The sequence below is a fragment of the Balaenoptera musculus genome, chromosome 16 (assembly GCF_009873245.2).
Source record: "Balaenoptera musculus isolate JJ_BM4_2016_0621 chromosome 16, mBalMus1.pri.v3, whole genome shotgun sequence".
In the NCBI taxonomy this organism is placed as follows: Eukaryota; Metazoa; Chordata; class Mammalia; order Artiodactyla; family Balaenopteridae; genus Balaenoptera; species Balaenoptera musculus.
This window is the reverse complement of record NC_045800.1, coordinates 30548656-30570516: the sequence shown is the minus strand read 5'-3', so window position 1 is coordinate 30570516 and position 21861 is coordinate 30548656. Positions and strand designations below refer to the sequence as shown.

General features: G+C 51.3%; 1 protein-coding gene across 5 annotated transcripts; it reads left to right on the top strand.

Moving 5' to 3' along the window:
* The first annotated feature begins 2789 nt into the window (after window positions 1-2789).
* Window positions 2790-21291, top strand: GOLGA7B (golgin A7 family member B). Of its 5 annotated transcripts, none has more exons than XR_005016760.1 (6): window positions 2794-3231; window positions 9476-9601; window positions 13582-13734; window positions 13821-13979; window positions 15006-15799; window positions 21206-21291. XR_005016760.1 is itself a non-coding variant. In XM_036827893.1 (5 exons), the coding sequence occupies exons 1-5, from the start codon at window positions 3220-3222 to the stop codon at window positions 15105-15107; spliced, it is 552 nt and encodes a 183-aa protein (XP_036683788.1). In that variant the 5' UTR covers window positions 2794-3219; the 3' UTR covers window positions 15108-19535. The 5 variants fall into 5 exon arrangements, 3 of the variants coding, with proteins under 3 accessions (XP_036683790.1, XP_036683788.1, XP_036683789.1); XR_005016761.1 differs by lacking the exon at window positions 21206-21291 and having other exon boundaries at window positions 15006-15631; window positions 15736-19535; XM_036827893.1 differs by lacking the exon at window positions 21206-21291 and having other exon boundaries at window positions 15006-19535.
* Window positions 21292-21861: the final 570 nt, after the last annotated feature.

The following is a 21861-nucleotide window of genomic DNA, read 5'->3' as shown; positions in this document are numbered from 1 at the left end:
GAGGAACAGGAAGAGGTGTACATGGAGATCATCAGATGTGCATTTATTTATTACCAGAGACCACCATGGGATTCACAGATATTTTCAGGTTGCTCCTTGATGCCAAATCATTTGCTGGACTATAAGGTGAAATGAAAATCTGCCTTTAACTTCTTTGGCATGTCATTATCCTTGGGGACTCAGTGTGTTCATCTGTGAAATAGGCAGCTGGAGATGTGGGTATATTCTGCCAATTTATAGTCTACAGTGTGCTGGAGGGAGGCGGTTCAGCTGGGAGGATCAACCACACATGCTCTGGAGCTTGACTGCCTGTGCTTGAATCCTGCCTCTGTTCCTTACAGGCCACACGACCTTAGGTAACTCACTCAGTTTCCTCATTTGTAAAGTGGGAATAATAAAATGATAATAATAGCATTTAGTTCAAAGAGTAATTGTGAGGATTACATAAGATAATACATGTAGAGCATGTAGGATATGGTCTGGCACACAAGTGCTCAATAAATGTTAACTATTAAAAATGAGATGTTCTGGGGGAAGTTCTGAGGGGTCATTGCTATTAATGTGTTTTAGGGGCAATAAGCTATCCTAGAATATTAGATGATATGGAATCTTTAAAAGTGTGATAATAGGTTTTGCTAAGATGTATGTGGGTCATTGGCTTGGAGGAAAAGGGAACATACATTCCTGGCTCTGTACTCTGCATTGTGTGTAACTCTGGCTATGAAACCCTAAAAGATGGACCAAATTATCCTTGGGTTGTGATCAAGCATGAGAAATTTCCACCCTGAGGAAAAATATTTGAAGGTTGCAAAATGAATGCTGGATTTGGTATCCCATGATGATGATAGTGAAAAAGACACTTGAGGGAAGCTGTGAAAAATTTGGTATGACCAAATACATCGATATCAAGAAAATGAAGAGCATTGAGCAAAAGTCACGTGGAAGGAAAACCTGAGGAATACCACTCTACATGAATGTAAATACTGCTTATAAGAAATCTGAAGAATCTTATAAAAGCCAGCTCTGTGGAGATTCCCCCAAGAGCAGGTTGGAGAAATAATGACCATATCAAGCCTATCAGAGACCAGGGTGGCTGTATTTTGTGCTGGAAAACAATATTTCCATAAGACCAGCAAGTTGGTGTCTCTGAGTGAGAAAACTTGGAAGACTGTAGGTAAGCCAGGACGAAGATAATAAGCATGATAGTGGGAGCTTTCCTGTCAACAGTTTTGATCATGTGAAACGAAATGGTGGCATCAAAATAGAAACTTCTCTCCCTTTAAAGCTATAGATAAAATTTGAAAATACATATCTATAGGTTTATAGATAAAATATGGACTTTTCTGCTTCTGTGGACCATATATATGAGAAAATGTGCAACACTAAAGAAAAGTCTTTCAACATGCTGTGGCTAGTATGAGTATCATCTTTGTGGCTATCTTCAGTAACACTGATAATTTCCAGTAAATCTTGTGTTTGCAATAATGAAAAAAATGTGATAATAATATTGTGATTAGGTAGGAGAATGCCCTTATTCTTAGGAGATACATGGTGAAGTACTTAAGAATAAACCCTCACAATGTCTGTCACTTACTTTCTAATAATCTAGCCAAATATATCTCTATGTTTCTGTGTCTATCTATCTATCAAGCAAATGTGACAAAATGTTAACAACTGTTGAAGCTAGGTGGATAGTATAGTTTATTGTACTATTCTTTCAATGTTTCTGTATGTTTGAAATTTTCAAAATAAAAGGTTGAGGAAAAAGAAAGATCCCTAGAAATAGTCTAGTGAAGTCCAACACTCATTTTACAGAAAGAAGGTCAGGTGTGAAGTATTTACCTAAGGTCATGCTGCCTGAGGCAGGACCCAGGTCTGCTGGCTGCCCATGGCTCCCTGTGTGTGGGTTGCCCCTGTTGACCCTTAGGCAGCTGTGAGCTGTGGAGGAACATATACCCAGCTTCCCCTCAGAGACCAAGGGGTGTATGGGTGTGTGAAAGGGCACCTGTGTTGGTAGTTCCTTTTTGTTTATTAAGCAAATAGATAGGTCATCTGGTAGAAAGGTGTGATGTCGAAAATGTGAAAGAGGCACCAGAGCCAGACCTGCCATCCTTAGAGAGTGGGCATACCCACTTGGCACCATCTGCTTGTGGTTTTTGATTGGTGATGGTGGTGTGTATGTCAACTCTGGGATTTCAGAGGAGAGAGGGAAGAGTAAGGGTTGGGGGCAGGGCCAGGAAAAGCAGCAAGGAGAGGCTGGCTTCAGTTCTGGAGCTCCCTGAAAGAAGGGACCCCAGGGTATCTCTGGGGATAAAACAAGGGTACATATTTAAAGAAAGGAGATGATTCTCTGCGGTCTGCAGCAGCCTCCTCTAGCTAATAGGGTTCAAGGCAGTGAAAAGGAGAGAGGGGAGAGGAGGGAACGTCCATGCAAGCCTCGAGAGGGGGCCACAGAGAAGAAACGGAAGAGAAAGAAGAAAAAAAACACAGACGAGGCAGCCTGGGCCACGATGGGGGAGGGGTTTGGAAGAAGGGTGTTGGAAAGGTAAAGAGCCCGCACCTGGGGGCCTGCGAACGAGTCGAGGACCCTCAGCCTTGGCAGGCTGGACTGTCTTTCCCCAGAACGGTCCTGCCTCTGTCTCCTCCGAGTCTGCAAGTCCCTGGAGGCCTCGGTAGCGAGCGCCGAGGTCCTGGCTCTCTTACTAGGGGGAGGGGCAGGCAGGAGAGGCGGGGCCTCCGGGCCGGGCAGGAGCGGAGCTTCTGGCCGCGGGCGGGGCTCCTCTCCGGCGGGCGGGCGCCGGAGTCCGGGGCCGCCGCTTTCCCCACCCGATCTGCCGAGGCGCCTGGCCCCTCCTCCCCCCCCCCACCCCCCGCCGCCCCCACGCCCGCCGCCCCTGTTAAAGATAAACCGGGCCGTTGCGTGCAAGAGCAGCGGCAACCAGCGATCGGGCCCGGAAGAGCCTCGGGTGAGGCTTCGCCTCTCCGGCCCAGCGCCCTTATCAGCACCGCGGAGAGCACAGTGACCGTCTCCAGGACCTAGGCGCCCGCCCGCCCAGCAGCCCACGGGCGCACGGGTCTGCGGCGTCCGCATCAGCACCGCGGACAGCGCCCCGGGCCCCGCCTCGTTGCCGCCAGCCCACCTGCTCCCCGAGTCAGCACGGCGGACACCCCGCCTCGACGGGCCCCGCAGCTGCTCGGCGCTGTCAGCGCCCCCGGAACATGGCCACTGAGGTAGGGAGCGAGCACCGGCCCGCAGGCAGTGCCCGGCTGCTGTGGGAACAGATCCCCGCTAGGGGCGGGGAAGGAAGACAGAGGGTGGGGTAGGATGGGATGGGGTGGTTTCCCGGATGGGGTCCGGAGGGAAGAAGTGGGGGAGGGGCGAAGTGGCAGGGGGGAAGAGAGGGGCTCCTCACCGGAGCTCATTTCACCCCTGGCGTGTCAATCTTCCCCCTCGGAGTCCCGAAGCTGTCCGCACCACTTGTTGGCACTAGTGCCAGGGTTGCTCCCGGGGCCTCAGCTGGGGTTTCCCCTTCCCATGGACTGCAAGTCCTGAAACCACTTCCCTAGAGGGCTGGAGACGAGCCTGAGCCAGTTTTAGGGGAGAGAAGGCGGCTGGCTGCTGTTGCTATGTGGTGCAGCCATCCAGCTTCTGAGCCCAAAAGCCTGGCTAAGGGATGACAGACCTACCTTCACATCCGCATTTCCTCCGCGGGGGCAGGGGGACAGGAGGGGACAAAGAATCCTCAGGTCAAAACCCCAAATGGTTGGTTTTAATGAGCTGCCTGCATCAGTTCAATTTTGCATATTACCCTTTCTTGCTTCTTCACCCCTTTTGAGTTTCCTGTACCAGAAGACCGCATTTCCCTGGTGTCTGACGGGAGGAGCTGCCTTCTTCAGGGTGTGCCTATAGGTGTGTCACCTTCAAGGGACTTGAAAGCTGAACCAAGGACCTATTGACTGAGGGCAGGATCTATGTGCAGTGCTTAAGAGATCAGGAATTACCTCCTCTACCCCCTCATTTCACAAGGGAAATGGAGCTCTTTATATTCCCACTTCATAAGTGGTAAAGCTAATACATGAAGGGGAGGACCTATTTAACACTCACACAGCGTGTCAGCAGCAGAGCTGAAAGTTTCTTCTTTGAATTTTGGAGTGGAACCCAGGACACCAGATTTCCCCAGTTCTGATGCTGACTTTTTTTGTGGTGTTTCCCCATTTCCAACCCAGCTGGAACACAAGCCAGGGGGACAGCAGAGGCTTTTGAATGATCCTATGCAGTGCCTCTGGGCATCCTGCTGAGCAGCGTGACATCAGTACCAAGTGTTACTGTTGTTATTCTGCTGTTGTCGCCACCACAGAATGAGGTGCAGTTGCTTGGCATCACTCGGCTTTCTGACAAGGCACAGGTTTAGCTAGGAGAGCTCGTCCCTCAGGACCCTGTGAGGGGACAAGCCCTGCGCAGACCCATGGAGCTTGGTTTCTAGGGTGGAGGAATGCAGAGTGCTCAGAAAGTGCCAGAGATACTGAGAAGAGGAGGAAGAACAAAGGAGAAATGGCCAAGGAGCTGGTCACGTTCCAGACAGGGCTGGCAGACTGCAGCAGAGAGGCTGCTGGTGTTGGACAGGAAGGGGAGACTTCAGACACGTGGGCACAGTTGGGCCAGCAGTGTGGGCAGAGAAGGTGGCCACATCTGTGATGAGGCCCATTTGTCCCAGCAAATCTCCCTCTCAGGTCTGCTATGGTTCACAGATTCTAACCAGCAGGCTTACATCTCTAGGTCGAGGCAGTGTTTCCAGGAGGCTGCTATTAGCCTGCTGTTAGCTCTGCTATAATGCTTCTGCGAATATAGCATTTTCCTGTATACAAAGCACTATCACACGAGTGATCTTTGAGCCTTAGAGCAACCCTGTGAAGTAGGCAAGGATAGTGTCATTATCCCCAATTAACAGATGAGACAACTGAGGCTCAGAAGCTTGCCTAATCCCTGTGAAGGAGCCAAGGAAGGCATCATTATTCCATTTTACAGATGATGCAACTGGAGTGCTGAGACTTATCCAAGAAAATATGGCTAAAAAGTGGCAGGGCCAGGACTAGAACTTGAGTCTTCTGCCTCCCTGGCCAGTGCTTTGTTTGCTGCATCCAGGTGTATCCAATTAGCCAACTGTGTTGCCCAGTAGAGAGTAGAGGACTAGGGGTCCTGACATAGACTCTGATGGGGGACGGATGCAAAGGAGTTCAGGAAGGTCTGGAGTATGGGGACTCAGGTACCCTGACGGGCCTGGCTGGTTCAGCTTGAGGGCAGAGGGATGGAGGAATGCCCACAGGGTTGAGGGGCCGAGGACAAATATTGCCCATTTCCCAGTTTGGCCTTGGGTGGACTCTGATGGCAGCACAGAGGGAGGAAGCCTTAGCTCTGCCAAGGCCCAGGGCGTTCACATTATCTGGGCTGCAGAGCGAGTCATTTTCCCCAGGCTGTTCTTACTGTTAGGACTGAGTTAAGATTACCAAGAAAAACCTGTTGGGAGAAGGCAAACCTCATGCCAAGCTCCTGTGGCCATCCTCTTAGGATTCTGAATGGGAGGTCCTCAGCTCCAGCAGAAAGTGTTTTGAGAGGAGGAGAGGAGAGAGAGGGAGAGAATTGAGAAAGATTGGATATCCCTGGATCCCTGGATGGAAATCATGGAAACTGGATATTTTCTACTCCTTAATTCCTGTTTAGGAGTTAGCGTTAGGGGAGGGGTGTGTGTGAGGACCTCAGAGAAGGGATGAAGCCTCCTGAGCCATACACTGACCTCATTTGGAAAACTGTAATGAGCCCATTTCCTGCGTGACAAACCTCTGCGAATGTGTGTCATGGGAGCAGGGTCTGCCCCGGAAACCAGTCCAGATGGCCAAGGACAACTGGGAAGTGCTTGGCTGGGAGGGGCTTGTCCAAGTGGTGGAGTTTGGCCCCTAAGAGATTTTTTAATGCACCCAAGTAGCATTAGCCAAGAAAGGCACTGGAGATTTGATCTCTGAGGCATGAAATTAACAAGCAGCAGACAATGGGCTGGGCTGGGGCTCTGGTGCAGCCTGAGAAGGAGGCCCTGCGCCTGGGTTTCCATCCTGAGGCCCGACTCGGCTGCCTGGGACTCATGATGCTCACTCCTCCTCCACACCCCAGCCAGGGAGGATGGTGTTGGCTCATCAGCTGAACCTTCTGATTCTTGAGTTGAGTCTCAGATGCGTCCTCTGGAATTAGTTGGTTTTTAATGAGGATGGAGATGTGGGCCAGATGGGGCCTCCTGTTTGTCTTGGTCCGACCTGCCTGGGAGTGCTCATCTGCACTCCGGTGCTTGCTCCTTCCCACCTCTGCCAACTTGACTCTGTCAAGTGTACAGACCCTAAATGTGAGACCTGGGGTACCCACTCTCCTGGCAGCCTCCTTTGCCCTGCCACGCAGTTCAAAAATTGGTGTCAGCAGATCTCACCACTGATTTTCTCTTTCTTCCTCATGCAGTGCCTCTTGGTCCTGTCCTAACTCAGCTGCCAGCAGCTAGGGGATGGTGATGGGAGGGAGGGGAGGGTTGAGGAAGGTGAGAAGTAAGAGGCAGGAGACCCTGCCTTGCCTTAGATCCTACTCTTCACTAACTACAGATGAGTTAGAGTCTTAGAGTCTGTGTGCTCTAAGTAGATCTGGGAAACTTGGGCTCTGGCATATAAAGTGTGTCTGATACCATCCTCTAGCAACTCCTCAAGACCCCACAAACACTCTCCAGGGAGGGAAGAAGATCCCTAGTCATCCAGAGCCAGGACAGTGTTCTAAGGCTCAGGATATTGTTGGGTTTGGAAAGGGTGTTGACCCCTCCCACTCTGGCTACTTGAGAACACATTGATAAAAGCCAAAAGGAAATGGGACGGTACTATGTAAGGTAGCACCCTAAAATCTTAATGGTGTAATAAAATAGAGGCTTATTTCCAGGTGGTTCTCCTCTAGGCAGTGATTCAGGGACCCAGGCTCTCTTCAGCTTGTGGTTCCACTATCTTCAACACATGGCTCTCTTGGTTTCTGTGGGAGGTGAAAAAAATCACAGAGGAGTGGTGGTCTTTATGAGCCAAGCCTATACATGACATTCATCACTTCCGTTCGCATTCCATTCAGTCATATGGCCACACCTAACTGAAAGGGAGGCTGGGAATTAATCTAGCTGTGTGACCAGGAGGAAGAAGTGGCTGTAGTCAACAGCTAGCCAGTCACTAGAGACATATACCTTCATGGTAGCACACAGTATGTGTGCATTCAGTCACAGACAAAGGAGGATATTGGAGGGGAAGCAGCTGAGCCCATTTCAGAATGGCTGAAGCACTGTTCTTTCCTTTTCTTTCCATTCTCACCATTATTTTTCTTAAGTTAGACCCACTTTAATTTTCCCCTGGAATACTACAAAGATAGTCATCCCTCCACCTGGCCCCCTACCCCAGTCATGCCCATTTCCCAGGCACCAATCATGAAGCTACCAGAATGATCCTTCTGGGGCTAGGGGAATCCATCCTCAAGATCGACAGGCTCATGTATGTTGGTTTAGAAGGTCGGAGGAAGGTCACAGCCCCTTCCTTTTCCTTCAAAAATACAACCATATGAAACCTTAACCAGACAGAGCAGACACACTGATGAATAACATTTTTGTATTACCAAAGCATTTTTATTTTTCAAAGCTATCATAGGATCCTACTAAATGTCAAGGGGACTCCTTCAATTAAAACCTTGATTAGGGGAATCAAGGACTATAGGAGCACTTATACATTATTTCATCCAATCACAATACTTTAGGATCACACTCTTACATAGAGCAAAATTCACTTGGATTTAGGAAAGTCTTGTTAGCACCATCCCAGGACCTTGATCTACCTATCATCTGATCCTACTACCACAGTGAAAACCTTTCTCTCTTTACTTATTCTTCCCCCAGCTCTTAAGCAATTTAAGTATCTTCTATCTTAAACCCTCCGCTCTAGTAGGAACTTGTCAAGCTCTTTGTGATCTAACCCTTGCCTTCTCTATACTCTCATCATCTACTGCTCTTATCTGCTCTGCAAACCAACTTCAGTCTTGCTGAAATCTGCCTCCAGTCATTGGAGTAGACCTTGTTCTCTGCTGTCTCCGTTACTTTGCACAATCTCCTCCCTCTGGGTTGCCTTTTCTTCCCTCCCTCACCCCCCCTCCCCGCCCACCCCCCACCGCTGGTAGCTCCTTTATGACTCCACACAGACCTCAGGGAGCCTTTTCTGAGAAAGCGTTTCTGGGGGAGATGCTACTTCTGGGCAGCATTTATCACAGTCTGATTCATTGTATATTTACTTGTCTTCCTCCCTGGGGCTCACAGACTGTCTTTTGCTCAGCATCCCCAGAGCCTGGCAATAGTAGGGACTCAGTAAATGAAAGCTGAGTGACTGAATGGATTCACCTTAATTACACAGGATGAACTGGCTGTGTTCACTCTGCCTTTGGGGCTTGGGCTCCACGTGGTTCCAATGTCTGGAATATCTCACCCAGTGGGAAGCTTGTCTCGAATGTGGGTGATGGAGGCTGGAAGTGGAAGAAAGAGGCCCTGTTCTTCTGTGGAATTGAGCCCACTTCTCTGAAATGCTAGAGTCTGTGTCAACGTCAAGTTTGCAGGTGTGGACAAGGGACAGAAGTCACCCCACTCCTTCCTACCAGGGCAGGAGATTTCTTCATTTTCTGGCTTCAGCCCACTTTATCCACAATTTTCTCTGGGAAATTTGGATGACCGTGGGCCCCTTCTTTCCTGTGATGAGAAGTGCTGGACGTGGAAACAATCTGTGGTGTCTCTGACTTAAGCCATAACCTGGCCTGAACCCCAGTCTCCCTCTGAGTTCATGGGCGCATCACATCTTCCTTTGCCCCACAAGCTCCCCTCCTCCAACCCTGTCAGCTCTACTAGGCGGGATGGGTCCGAGGCATCAGTCTTGTCCAGTGCTGGGGTCCCCAAGCCACAGCCTGACAAGCTGTGAACATTTCATATTTGCTGAATGAATGAAAGAGTGAAAGACCCCACCATGCATGTGTGTGTGTGTGTGTGTGTGTGTGTGTGTGTGAGAGAGAGAGAGAGAGAGAGAGACAGAGACAGAGACAGAGGATCTGGGCCAGCCACCAGGAAGTGTTTTCCTCTCGTTAAAATTTGTTCCTGGCTCTGTTGGTGGTTCCAGAACCTCTCACTTTGGCTCAGCTTTGGCCCTGCTTCAGGCTTTTTCTAGATCTTTTTGGGATAGCTAGAGGCATCTTCTGGAGTAAACTCAACAAGCCTGCTTCCCGCAACCTTCCTTGAACATTTGTGGGATGGACAAGTTGTCCTGGTTTGCTGGGAACTTTCCTGATTTTAGCAATGAAAGGCCCACACCCCAATAAACCCCTCAGTCTTGGACAAACCTAGAAGGATGATCACCTTGAGTGCGTGTCTCCTGAACGTCTCCCCAGGTCCACAATCTGCAGGAGCTCCGGCGAAGTGCCTCGCTGGCCACCAAGGTCTTTATCCAGAGAGACTACAGCGATGGGACCATCTGTCAGTTCCAGACCAAATTCCCCCCAGAGCTGGACAGCCGGGTAAGGATGTCTTCTCCTAAAGTTGGATCATAGACTATGATGGAACTGAGGGGCTTATTAGAATACGTATATTTTTCCGGGAAAAAAATAGTATAGGAAACAACTTGCTCAGCCACTTCAGGTGGAAGAACTAAAAAATGTCCCTAACACTGTCTTGCTGTCACCTCCTAGAAAGTTAGAGCTGAAACACCTCAGAGATTTTCTAGTTCAGTGGCTCTCAAATTTCAGAGAATCACCTAGAGAGCTGGTCAAACAAATGCAAATTCCTGGCTCTTATTGGAATTTGCTTATTGGATGATACTAGGTGTCATCAGAGATGCTGACTCAGTTGCAGGACTGGGTTCAGGAATCTCTTTTTAGAAACACTTCTCAACCCCAGCTGTGAATTAGAATTTCCTGGGGAGCTTAAAAAAAATTCCCAGTGCCCAGACCACACCCAAGATCAATTAAATCAGAGTGTCTGGGACTGGGGCCCAGGAATCAGCATTGCTTTAAATTTCCCTGGGTGGTTCCCCTGTGCGTCTGGGGCTGAGGATCTTAATTTTTAACGAGGAATCCCCGGGTGATGTGGAACTGGGTGATTCACAGATCCCACTTTGAGAATCTCTGGTCTCCTAGTACAGTGATTCTCATACTGGGCTGCCCGTTAGAATCACCCGGGAGCTTTTGAAAAAACCTTGCAGGGCGTCAGCTTGGGTAGAATAGGACAGTGGTAGTCTTTGCTGCTCGGACCCGCCCTCTCGCTTCTCAGACCATTTGAATCAGAATCTCCTGGAGGCGAGACCTGAGTATGCCTATGTTTCAAAAACTGCTCAGGTGATTTTAGTGTGTACCACAATTGAGAACAACTACGCCCTTGAACCAAAACTGTGGTCTGTGGACAGGCAATGTCAACGTCCCCTGGAAACACAGAATCTCAGGCTCCACCCTGGATCTACTGACTCAGAATTTGCATTTTAACCAGATCCTGAAGTTATTCATATGTGCAAAGAAGTTTGAGAAGCATTGCATTAGTTCATCCTCTCATTTAAGAGAGGAAACTCAGGGCCAGGAAGAGGAAGTGACGTGCCAAACTGACTGAGGGCCGAAAGGGCCTTGGCGTCCGACTCTCTGCTTTTTCACAGGACTCCTGTTTCCTTAGTGGGTATAGATAAAACTGGGTGCCTGGGTGATCAGAGTCTTGGCAGGGAAAGCTTAGAGACCTGGAGGAAGGGCTGGAGGGTGCTTTTCCCTCCTTCTCCCCACCTCGGACAGAGGGGAGAGCCTGATGCTCCCTCACAGGGTCTGCTGGTGGCATCAGAGGCCGTCAGCCAAGGGCTCTGCCCACAGCCTCCCGCTCCAGCTCAGCTACTTGGTTGTTTCATGGACCAGTGGCCCCCTGCAAGGCATCAGCTCCTTCTGCTGAGTTTTGCTCCTGGTCCTGGGTGTATGTAGCCCTCATCCCAGACCTCCTTAGAACTGGCCTGGGGTTGGGGGAGGGCAGAAGAAGGACCATGACCTTTCATTCAGCAGCCCAGGCAGATTTGAATGAGTTTGGGAGGGTGGGGCAGGGGTGGCCTTTGCTGATCTGACCCCTAAACAGCTTTTGGGGAGCCATGTAGATCTCCTCATCTTAGCATGCCTCTCCTTTGGGGCGGGGGTGATCCCTGAGATACAGCAGCAGGGCTTGGGTCCCAGACAGGATGGACATAATTTTCTCTATATGTTCACTCCAGATCTTTATAGAAGTAGTGGCTGGGAACCCCAAAGCTTCTGACTATTTGAGGGGAGAGCTTTTGTCCTAGACAGGAATGGGAGGTCCCTAACCTTATGTGATGGGCAGTTCTGGTCCTGTGGGGGTGAGTGGGGAAGGGGGTGCTTAAAGAATGTAAAAAATGGGATGAGAGACACTCTGATACCTACTGAGTTTGGAGCATGACCTTCCACTCCAGGCTCCAGTGGAGGGCTGCATGGTGAAGAGCACAGACTCGGGTCAGAGCTGTGTAAACTTGGCCCAGTTCACGCAGCATTCAGCAAGTATTTATTAGGCACCTACAATGTACTGGACACTGGAGATGTAGGAGTGAACACATGGAGCTTATTTTCTATTAGAGGATACAAAAAAATTTAAAAAGCAACAAGAAAATATGTAGGTGGTAACAAATACTGGAAATATAAGAGAGGAGGTCAAGTACAAAGGGGGAGCTGGGCAGAGGATGTGGGGTGCTGTCAGATAAGGCGAGACCTAAGGGGAAGTAAGGGAAGAACCAGGGCAGGGGGTGTCTGGGGAAAAGTACTGCAGCTGAGGACACAGGCCCAAAGGACCTGTGGCATTTTCAGGAAGCCGTGGGCAGTCGGTGTGGCCGGAGTGAAGAGAACAGGAGATGGGCTCAGAGGAGTTGCAGGGCCGGGCCCTGGAGGGCCTCACAGGCATGTAAGGACTCCTTGGATTTTACTTGGAGAGAGATGGGGAGACTTGGGAAGCTCTTGATCAGAGTTATGACATGATCTGACTTTAACAGTCTCCCTTGGCAGGGCTGGGGGCAGGGAGACCACTTAAAGAGGTCAGAGATGATGGTGGTCTGGACCATAGAGCAGAGCTTCCATCAGGCTTCTCCTGTAAAATGGGGGTGGGAGTCGTACTTCTCTGATAGGATTGTTATGAGGGTTAAATGAAAGAATATATAAACATATATATATGTGCCTGGCACATAGAACGTGCCTAAGAAATATTAGCTATTATGGTTACGGATGCAGGCAGGATAGCTTCTCAGTTGTCCAAATGCATGGGGCTGTCCTGTTCTGGGTGACCTGTCTTTTTCTTTTTTAATTAATTAATTAATTAATTTTTGGCTGCGTTGGGTCTTCGTTGATGCGTGTGGGCTTTCTCTAGTTGCAGCGAGCGGGGGCTACTCTTGGTTGCGGTGCCCGGGCTTCTCATTGTGGTGGCTTCTCTTGTTGCGGAGCACGGGCTCTAGGCACGAGGGCTTCAGTAGTTCTGGCACATGGGCTCAGTAGTTGTGGCTCGTGGGTTCTAGAGCGCAGGCTCAGTAGTTGTGGCACACGGGCTCAGTTTCTCCGCGGCATGTGGGATCTTCCCGGACCAGGGCTCGAACCCGTGTCCCCTGCATTGGCAGGTGGATTCTCAACCACTGCACCACCAGGGAAGTCCCCTGGGTGACCTCTTAACTGGGAAGAAGTGCCTCCTCCTGGAAAGACACTCCTGAGGTCTTACCCAATCAGCCTCATGCTCTCCAAACGTGGAGAGCCCCCACTAATCAGGTCCTGAGCCCTCTCACAGCCATCACAATGGTGTATGTGTGTGTGTGTGTGTGTGTGTGTGTGGCAAAGTCACTGGAATTCCTGCCTGATCCGCTGCAGAAAATGTTCACATCTTGGATTTCATGGGAGTTTTCTGTTTCCAAGGGAGGTCAAGTAGTCATTCTTACTCCCATTTTACAGATGTGGAAACTGAGGTGAGAGTAGTTAAGTCATCAGTCCAAGGTCACACAGCTAGCTGATGGCCAAGTCTGGACTGGACCCCAGGTCTCCTGACTCCCTTTTTTTAAAATTTATTTATTTATTATTTTTGGCTGTGTTGGGTCTTCGTTTCTGTGCGAGGGCTTTTTCTAGTTGTGGCAAGCGGGGGCCACTCTTCATCGCGGTGCGCGGGCCTCTCACTATCGAGGCCTCTCTTGTTGCGGAGCACAGGCTCCAGACGCGCAGGCTCAGTAGTTGTGGCTCACGGGCCTAGTTGCTCCGCGGCATGTGGGATCCTCCCAGACCAGGGCTCGAACCCGTGTCCCCTGCATTGGCAGGCAGACTCTCAACCACTGCGCCACCAGGGAAGCCTCCTGACTCCCTTTGTGGCGCTCCATGCGCACCTGCAGCCTCGCCGGTCTTGCCTGTGTGCCGCCAACCCCAACGCTGGTGCGGCCCCACCACTGCCACCTCCAGGGAGGCTGACCTGGGCCTGGCTCCCTGTCCCTCTCTCCCTCCAGATCGAGCGGCAGCTCTTTGAGGAGACTGTGAAGACCCTCAACAGCTTCTACGCAGAGGCGGAGAAGATTGGGGGCAGCTCCTACCTGGAGGGCTGCCTGGCCTGTGCCACGGCCTACTTCATCTTCCTCTGCATGGAGACCCACTATGAGAAGGTGGCTCCTTCCCCCATGGCCCCGCATCCCCTCCCCCAGGGCTCCTGTGCTCCACCCTCATCCTCAACCGGTCCCTCTCCTTGCAGGTCCTCAAGAAGATCTCCCGATACATCCAGGAGCAAAATGAGAAGGTCTTTGCCCCCCGAGGCCTCCTGCTCACAGACCCCGTGGAGCGTGGGATGAGGGTTATATCCTTTCCAGCTGTTCCGTGCGAGGGCACAGAGCTGCCGGCCAGTGGGCCCCTGGTGAGGCTGCTGGGAAATGGGACCACCTTCTGGGCCTCTGTTCAGGGATTTCCTAGGGTTCCCCACACCCCTGGTCATCGGCCCCTGCCTCCACCTCAAGTTAGTGCTGTTTGTGCATTTTAGGCTTTGCTTTTATTGAGCTGCATTTAATCAGTGCTTAATACATGCCAGATATCATAGTAAGTGCTTTGAAAATACGAATCCATGTACTTCTCTTAAGACCCCTATAAAGTGGGTAACTCTTCTTATTGCCTTTGTAGCTGACCCTGGCTCAGGGCCGCCCAACTGGTGACCGCCAGAGCCAGGATCTGAGCTCAGGCCCACTCTTCAATGCTCTCGCATGTAACCCTCATTGAAGCCCGTTCAATGAGCAGGTCCTGTTGTTGCCCTTTCGCAGATGAGAAAAGTGAGGTCTCGGTGAGAGGCTGGCGTTGGAGAGGGTTATAGGTCTGCTCACTCTACCTGGTCAAGGTGTACATACATCCTGCCCCCCAGTCAGCAGCAGAGGGTAGAATTGTTTAAAAATAACTTTTACTGGAAAACTGACAGGAAAAGAGTGAAGAAAACTCAAATCCCAGAACCTCATGCTTACAAAGCCCAGGGAGATGTGCTTCTCGTCTTTGCGACTTTACTATGTGCCAGGCGTTGTGCATTACACGCTTTATTTCATTTAATCCTTGCAGTAACCCCAAGATTCTATTATTATCCCCATTTCACAGATGAGATGGGTGAGCTGAAATTTGAACTCAGGACACCCAAGTCCCCACACTTCCTGTGCAGTAACACCCGCTCTTGGGCACATCCCCATCCTGGGGTACAGTGATTAGACCCACTAGAATGTAAGCTCCTGGTCTTGGCTGTGCGCAGGAGCATCTGAGCTGAGTGAGAGCAGGTGCGAGCAGGGGCTTGGGTCTGGCTCCCCGAACCTCTGAGTCCTTACTGTCTGGGAAGCAGCACCAGCTCTGCCTCCCGCTTCCCCATCAGCCAGTTCCTGTCCGCTTGCATCCCTCCTTAACGCCGCCCCAGATCGAGATCTCCATCTACGAGGACCAGTGCAGCAGTGGCAGCTCCAGCAGCGGCAGTAGCAGTGGCAGCGGCAGCAGCAGCGGCGGGGCGGGTGGCCGGTGACTGGCCGAGAGTCCCTGCAGGGAGGTGTACGACTGGACTGAGGGCCCTGCAGACCTGTGGCGGCTCCGCTACCAGAGCACCCGCTTCTGAGTCGTTCTCTGGGCCCACCCTGCTGCCCAGGGCAGGAGGGAGGGTGACCTGCCCAGTGTTGCCTGAGGGCCATCAACGGCGTCCCCTGCCCCTTGCCCCCTGGCAGGACGGTCCACTTTCTGACCTGGCTCTTACCCGACGGGGCTGGTCTGGGTCACACAGAGGCAGGTTTTCCAGGGGGAGGCTGGGGTGGGGACAACACAATTTGGACAGCCCCTCTCTTCTGCAGCTCCCCTCCCAACACCCCAGAAGAGGATCCAGGTCTGTCACATAGAGACTTCCCATCCTGCACGATTCCTCACCCCAAATCCTGCATCCACCAGGACTCCCTCCCTCGGGGCCCTGCTCCCCATGGCTGCCTCCCAGTGTCTGCTCTTTCTGATGCCACCACGGGGCCTCTGCCTGTCTGTGACCCTGCCTCCACCGAACTCAAGGTCTGGGGAGACAGGAGTGGTCAGCCTACGGGCGCTGCGGTGGGGAGCTCTTCAGCCCCCTCCTGACCTCTTCTAGACTCATGGTGTCCCTGTCCTCCACCCAGAGCCTGGAGGTCATCTTAGCCTTGCCAAGAAGCGTCCAAGTCCTGCGACTTTGCAGGCTACCGGGTGCTGGTGGTGGGGCACATGGCCTGGGGCTCTGGGAGGTTATATGGGGGTCTGGAGAAATGCCTCATGGAAAGATGTAGCCTTGGGGGGTTTAACCTCCAGAACTGGAGCCAACTTCCTGAGATTAGAACCTGCACGTGTGTGAGAATGAGTGTGTGTGCACGCAGGCACATGTGTAAGTGCACATATGTGAGTGCACTATGTGCATGAATGCACCTGTGTGTGAGGGCAGGTGTGTGCATGAGTGCATGGCAAGTGCACTTGTGTGAGTGTGTGTACGGTACATGTGTGTGTGCATGTATGTGAATGAGTGCACTTGTACGTTCCCCTTGGCTGCTGGGCCAATGACTGCCCCTCTCTGCATCCTGTCTTATCTTCGTGTGCCACGGTCTGTCTGCTTCCCTGTGTGGGTCCAGCCTGTCCCCCTGTAAATAAATGTCCTAATGTCCCTTGCCCCTTGCCTGGGCTGCCAGCTTGGCTCTTCTTCCTGACCTCTCCCCTACCTGCAAGGTTCTCCCCACCTTCTGACTGTACTGTGTACATTCTAACAAAAAAGAAGTTGGGGTTCTAGGAGAACAGAGCCAACCTTCCAGGGCCTTCCGTGCCTCCCTCTCAGTCCCTCATGACAAGGCAATGGGGCCATGGACACTGCATATTCAGCCCGCCTAGGCTCCGGGGCTCTCTAAGGCTGTGTAAGTGAGGCTTCTTTGGAAGGTCAAAGGAGCTGCTAACCTGCAGGGGAAAAGGCAAATTCCTTTCTTGAAAGGAAAGAGGGGTGTCCAGCCAATGAGGCCCTGCCTGCCGACACCCGGCAGCCCCATCCTGGTGCCTGAAGATGGACAGAAGGACACTGCCTGCCTCAGCCGGCAGGAGGTGCTAGAGTGGATATGAAAGACCAGCTAGCCAGTAGCTTTCTGGAACCAAAGAGGGGCCTGATTTTCTTTTGGATGCAGGAGCAGTGTGTAGGAAAGCTCCAGAGAGCTGGAGAGGGCAGCCCAGCCCCTGAGCCTAAGTGGGTCCTGGTCCAAGGATGCCCCAGGTGAGCTTGCAGCCCAGTGGGCTCCAGCACAGCCCCTACCCCTATACCCACCCTGGCCCACCGTATGGCTGGGGCTGACCTGTGCGTCTCCTGTGGGAGGGCTGGGCGTAGGCAATGTGGTGGCCTTTTGCTTTATTATTTCTTTTTCCAATAAAAGGACTTGCCTAGCTTGAGGCTCTGTGCTGCTTCTCTCCCCCACGGTGATGGGAGGCCAGATCTATGCCCCAGGACCATGGTGAGGGGGTGTTTGGCCGCCCACCCACCTCACACCGAGGAGGCAGGGATGAGTGTGTTCCTGAAGAGGCAGCACCCTGACACGGGCAGGACGGGCCCTGTCTTCTTGGAGCTTGCAGTCTAGTGGGAGTCAGACACTCTGCGTCCCTAATCTGGAGCCTTTATGCGGCCCTGGGATCCTTAGGTGGGGGGAACAGGTTGGACTGAAAGCCAGGTCAAAATCAAGTCATGGATTAATTAAATACCCATTTCTTGAGCTCATATCTGTTCGGGGTTGGATCACACAGGTCACTCAGTTCTAAAGAAAACTATGCGGGTGTTGGAACCTAGTAGAGTTGTGTCTTGGCTTTTATAAAACGAAATAACATTTAATGAGCACCTACTGTGTGCCAGATACTTTGCTAAAACCATGTGGCACAAGTGTGGGAGGGCATTTAAAGTCATCTAAGTGAGGCAGAATGGAGGCCCAGAGAGGGTGAGTGACTTGCCCTAGGTCACACAGCTGGTTGATGATAGTGCCAGGTTTAGAACCAAGGTCGTCTCCTGACCCAGTGCTCACTCTGACACTTTGGGGATGACACGCAAATGGAAGTTGCCCGAGAGTGTAGGATGGCTGGGGTCACACATTCAGGTCTGTGGGCCAAGAGAGGATCCCACCAGACCGTGGGGACAATGGCTCCACCTCTGGGTGGGAGTCTGGGGGGACCCTCTCTGAACAGGACCCTGCGTGGCTTCCCTGCTTGTACTTTCTGCTTCTAAGGGGCAGCTAGACTTGCTGACTCTGCTGAAACCTGGGGTGTGGGTGGGTTGTCACAATGGAGGCTGTTCTTTAACATGCGGGTAGGTTCATTTTGTCTGTCCTGTTTGCAACATTATTAGTAGTAGTAATAATAAACAAACAATAGTAGCTAACATTTATTTAGCACTGACTATGTGCCAGGCACTAGGCTAAGACTCTACATAATTCATCATTCAATCCTCACAATGACCCTCTGTGGTGTGGACTATTATTCCCACTTTACAGATGAAAAGACTGAGGCTCACAGAAGTTAAGTAACTTGCCCAAAACTATACAAGTAGAAAGTGGCAGAGCTTGGCTTTGAATCCAGACAGTCTGACTCCAAACTGTGGGGAAGACGATACCAGCTTCAGAGACCCCCTCAGCCATCCTAGGGTGAGGATTTGGCAGATAACCCAGGGAAGGGCTTGGAGCTGTGCCTGGGCTCCAAGGGAGGTCTGGTACCTTCAAGCCCAGGGCATCACGGGAGTGTGGGTGGTTGGGCTCCTCATGGGCGTGCGGGGCCCACAGGGGCAGCTTGGTGAAGGGCAGTGAGGGGAGAAGCCGGCTGAGGCGTGGCTTCTCTGCCTGGCTTTCCTCTGCTGGCTCAGTTATGGGGGAAGTGGCAGCCATATCCCTGCAACCTCCTTGCCAGCCAGAGACAGGCCCCATCAGGCCCCAGGAGCAGAGGAACCCCCAGGCAGCTCTGGACTGCTGCTCCCCCATCACTGTCCCCTGACTCCGCTTTCTGGCTTCCTTTGGCCAAAGGCAGGGGTGTGTGCGAAAACCACAGGGTTTACAGAAGCTCGTGGTGCCACCGAGTGGTGGCATCTTGCACTGCACCCCCAAATCAAAGCAGATTGGGCCAGAGCATCTCAGCTGCTGGGAAACTTCTCTGCGACCCCCAAACAAGCAGCTGCTCCCACCTGCAAGGACTTTTCTGTGACTTCCAGAGTGGCACGGGGCAAAGATGGAGTCCAGTCTGTGGTGACTCTTTCTCCCTATGGCCAGCCACTGGGGTGCTGCCTTTCTCCTGGGGGTCTTGCAGCCTGGGAAACCCGACCTCCCTTCTCCATAGCTCTGGAAGGACTTACAGTGACGCGGTGTCTGGCAGGAGGCACCCACACCTGGTTTTGGCTTTATTGTTCACCATGGGTGAAGGCAATGCAAAGAGCACCCCAAGTCAGACCTGAATTGGAGCTCCGGCTTCATGACAGTTGCATATGGTGGAAAGACCTGGAGCTTTAGTTTCCCCAGCTGTAAAATCGGGATACTAATACTTTACAGAATTGCCTAGACCTGTGCTTCTCATCCTTGGTCGTAATCAAAGTTACCTTGGGCGTAAGAAAAACCACTGATGCCTGGTCCTGTCCCCAGGGATTCTGATTTCATTGTCCTGGGGTGCAGCCTGGGCATCAGGAGTTTTAAAACTTCCCCTAGAGATTCTAGTGTGAAGGCAAGGTTAAGAACCCCTGGTTTCGACGGTACCTAGAGCCTATAAGCTTTTCACAGGCCTCTGAAGATATCTGAGACTTGAATGGAAAAGTTGATTGGTTCCATGAATTCAGCCAGACACAAAATGAGTATGAACTCTATGATTGCACTTATAACACATTCTAATACAGGCAAAACTAATCTATGGTGTTAGCAGTCAGGATAGCGGCTGCCCTGGGGTGGGGGGCAGCAAGTGGAAGGGGGCCGGGGGGCTTCTGGGGACTCCTCATGAGCTCTTTCTCCAGGAGTTACATAGGTGTGCTCACTTTCAGAGCATTCACGGAGCTGTACACTTAAGATTTGCATATTTTCTATAAGTATGATACATTTCAATGAAATTTACCAAGAAAGTTCATTGGCTTCAAAATAGGAAAAGAAAGCACAAAACTGAAATTAATGTTTTATTACATATCTACAAAATGTAACATTATGTCAAACAGTCAACTGCAATTTAACTCGTGTGTGTGTGTGTGTGTGTGTGTGTCTGTGTGATTTAGTGAGGGTTGCGGATGTATATGGAAATGTTTGATATGATGAGGGGTGGGGCATTTAAAAAAGAAGGTCCCTGGTACCTAAGAAAATCTTAGAACAGCCCAGGTTTATGCCAGGAGCTCTTAATCTTGACCCCTTGCCCTTGTATGCAGAATGATGTACCTTTAACTGGGGAAGAGAATCCACAGCTTTCAGCAGATTCTCAAAGGGGTATGTGGCCCCCCGAAAAGGTTAAGAACAACTGGTTTTGAGGAGCCGGTGAGAAACTGGCCACGAATGTGCCTGGCATGAAATAGGTGTTCTTTCCCTCCTTTCAAAGTTCAGCCTTCCGAGGTTTCCACAGAACCCTTCTCAGGCGACTTTGGGAGGATTTATTCTCCTGGTGGCACTGAGGGCAGATTGTGCTGTGCTCACAGCTCTTCCTCTAAGAGGCTATTTAAAGGGCCTGTCACTTCAGCATCTGCTGGACAGCAGAACTTAGCGTCCCGGAGCTGCACAGGGACTCGTGGTTTTGACAGGGATGATGGAGGAGGTGGAAGAGTATGGAGGGGGTCAGAAAGCTGCACCGGTCCGCAGACCCCTGGTCAATTGCTTAACCACACTGAGTCTTGGCTTGTCATTTACAAAATGAGAGCGTTGTGAGAAGGCATCTTTGTAAATGATAATCTGTTTCTCCAATGTAAGATGTTGTTATTGCTGGAGTTACACTAGGATCTCATTATACTGTGGCCTCATGATGTAGATTTATAGCCAGGTTCCAGATTCTTGCATAGAACAAGCAAAATCCAAGGGTTCACTGATCCCCTAATATATGCGAGGAACTCCTTTACAGTATTATTCCATTTTACTCTTTAACACTCTTGTGGGTGGTTATATTTGAATTCTCATTTTATAGATGAGGAAATTAGATGGTTAAGTGGCTTCACGAGCGCCCATAGCTAGTTAGTGTCAGAGCGAAAGCTTGAACCTAAGTCTCCGACCCCAAATCCGTCTCTCATTCTGCCACTGTGTGTCACAGTCAGACAAAAGGTTCCGTTCTGCCTGGATTGACTCATGAAGACAGATATCAGGCTCAGAGAGAAGCATGTGGGCAAATGCAGACACAGAAAAATTAGATTTGCAGGGGCACGAAGGGGCTAGTTATTCTGGAGTAATTCAAGTTATCGATTTCTGTAATGGAAAAGTGATTGGGGACCAGCTACCACCTGAGAGCTGTGCTGAGCAAGGCCCTGGAAGGGGAAATGTTGTACACAGCTTACAAGACCTTGTGGTGGTGATGGCCTTCCTCCTGTCCCAGTTCCTCTCGAACTCTTGGGGGGGCGGGGATCTTGTCTTGCTTATTTCTACCACCTCCCTCCCCCACCCCAAGGGTCTGGTGCAGTGCCTCACCCTTGGCAGGTGAACGAAAAGTGCAGCCCATCACAGGCTGGCAGGAAGAGACAAGAACATACAGACCTGAGATCCTCAGGCCCCTGGGGCAACGTGCCACTGAGAAGCAGCTTAGGCAGATGCAGACACAGACAGGTAAGTGGTCACTGAGTAACTCAATTAAAGGGTGACCCCAGGCCATCCCCTGCACTGGGCAGCTTTAATAACGTTGCCCTGGCCGTGATCTTGTGGCTCTGCTCATGATCTCCACCTGGGAGGGGAGGGAAGGGGAGGAAGTGTACATCCTGACCCCACTCAGCCCCTGCCTGGTGCTCCTGGGCACCCTTATTTTGAGGTGGTAAATCCTTGTGGGGCTGAGTACTTTGCCCGGAAAGTCTGGCCCTGGGGTCGTAGAGGGTGAAGTACCATGGGTGGATGGATAGGTGGATGGATGGACGGATAAGTGGATGGATACAGGGAAGATGTGTATAGGGAGATGACTGATGGATCAGAGGTGAGGGAGAGGGCTGCCTGGCTTGAGACGGATGCTCGCAGACCGTGGAGAAGCAGGTGAATGGATGGATACTGATCGGCCCTGTGCTCCCCAGTGCAGATCAAAATACAGGACTGGAGCTCTTCAAAGGGAAGATGCTGTGT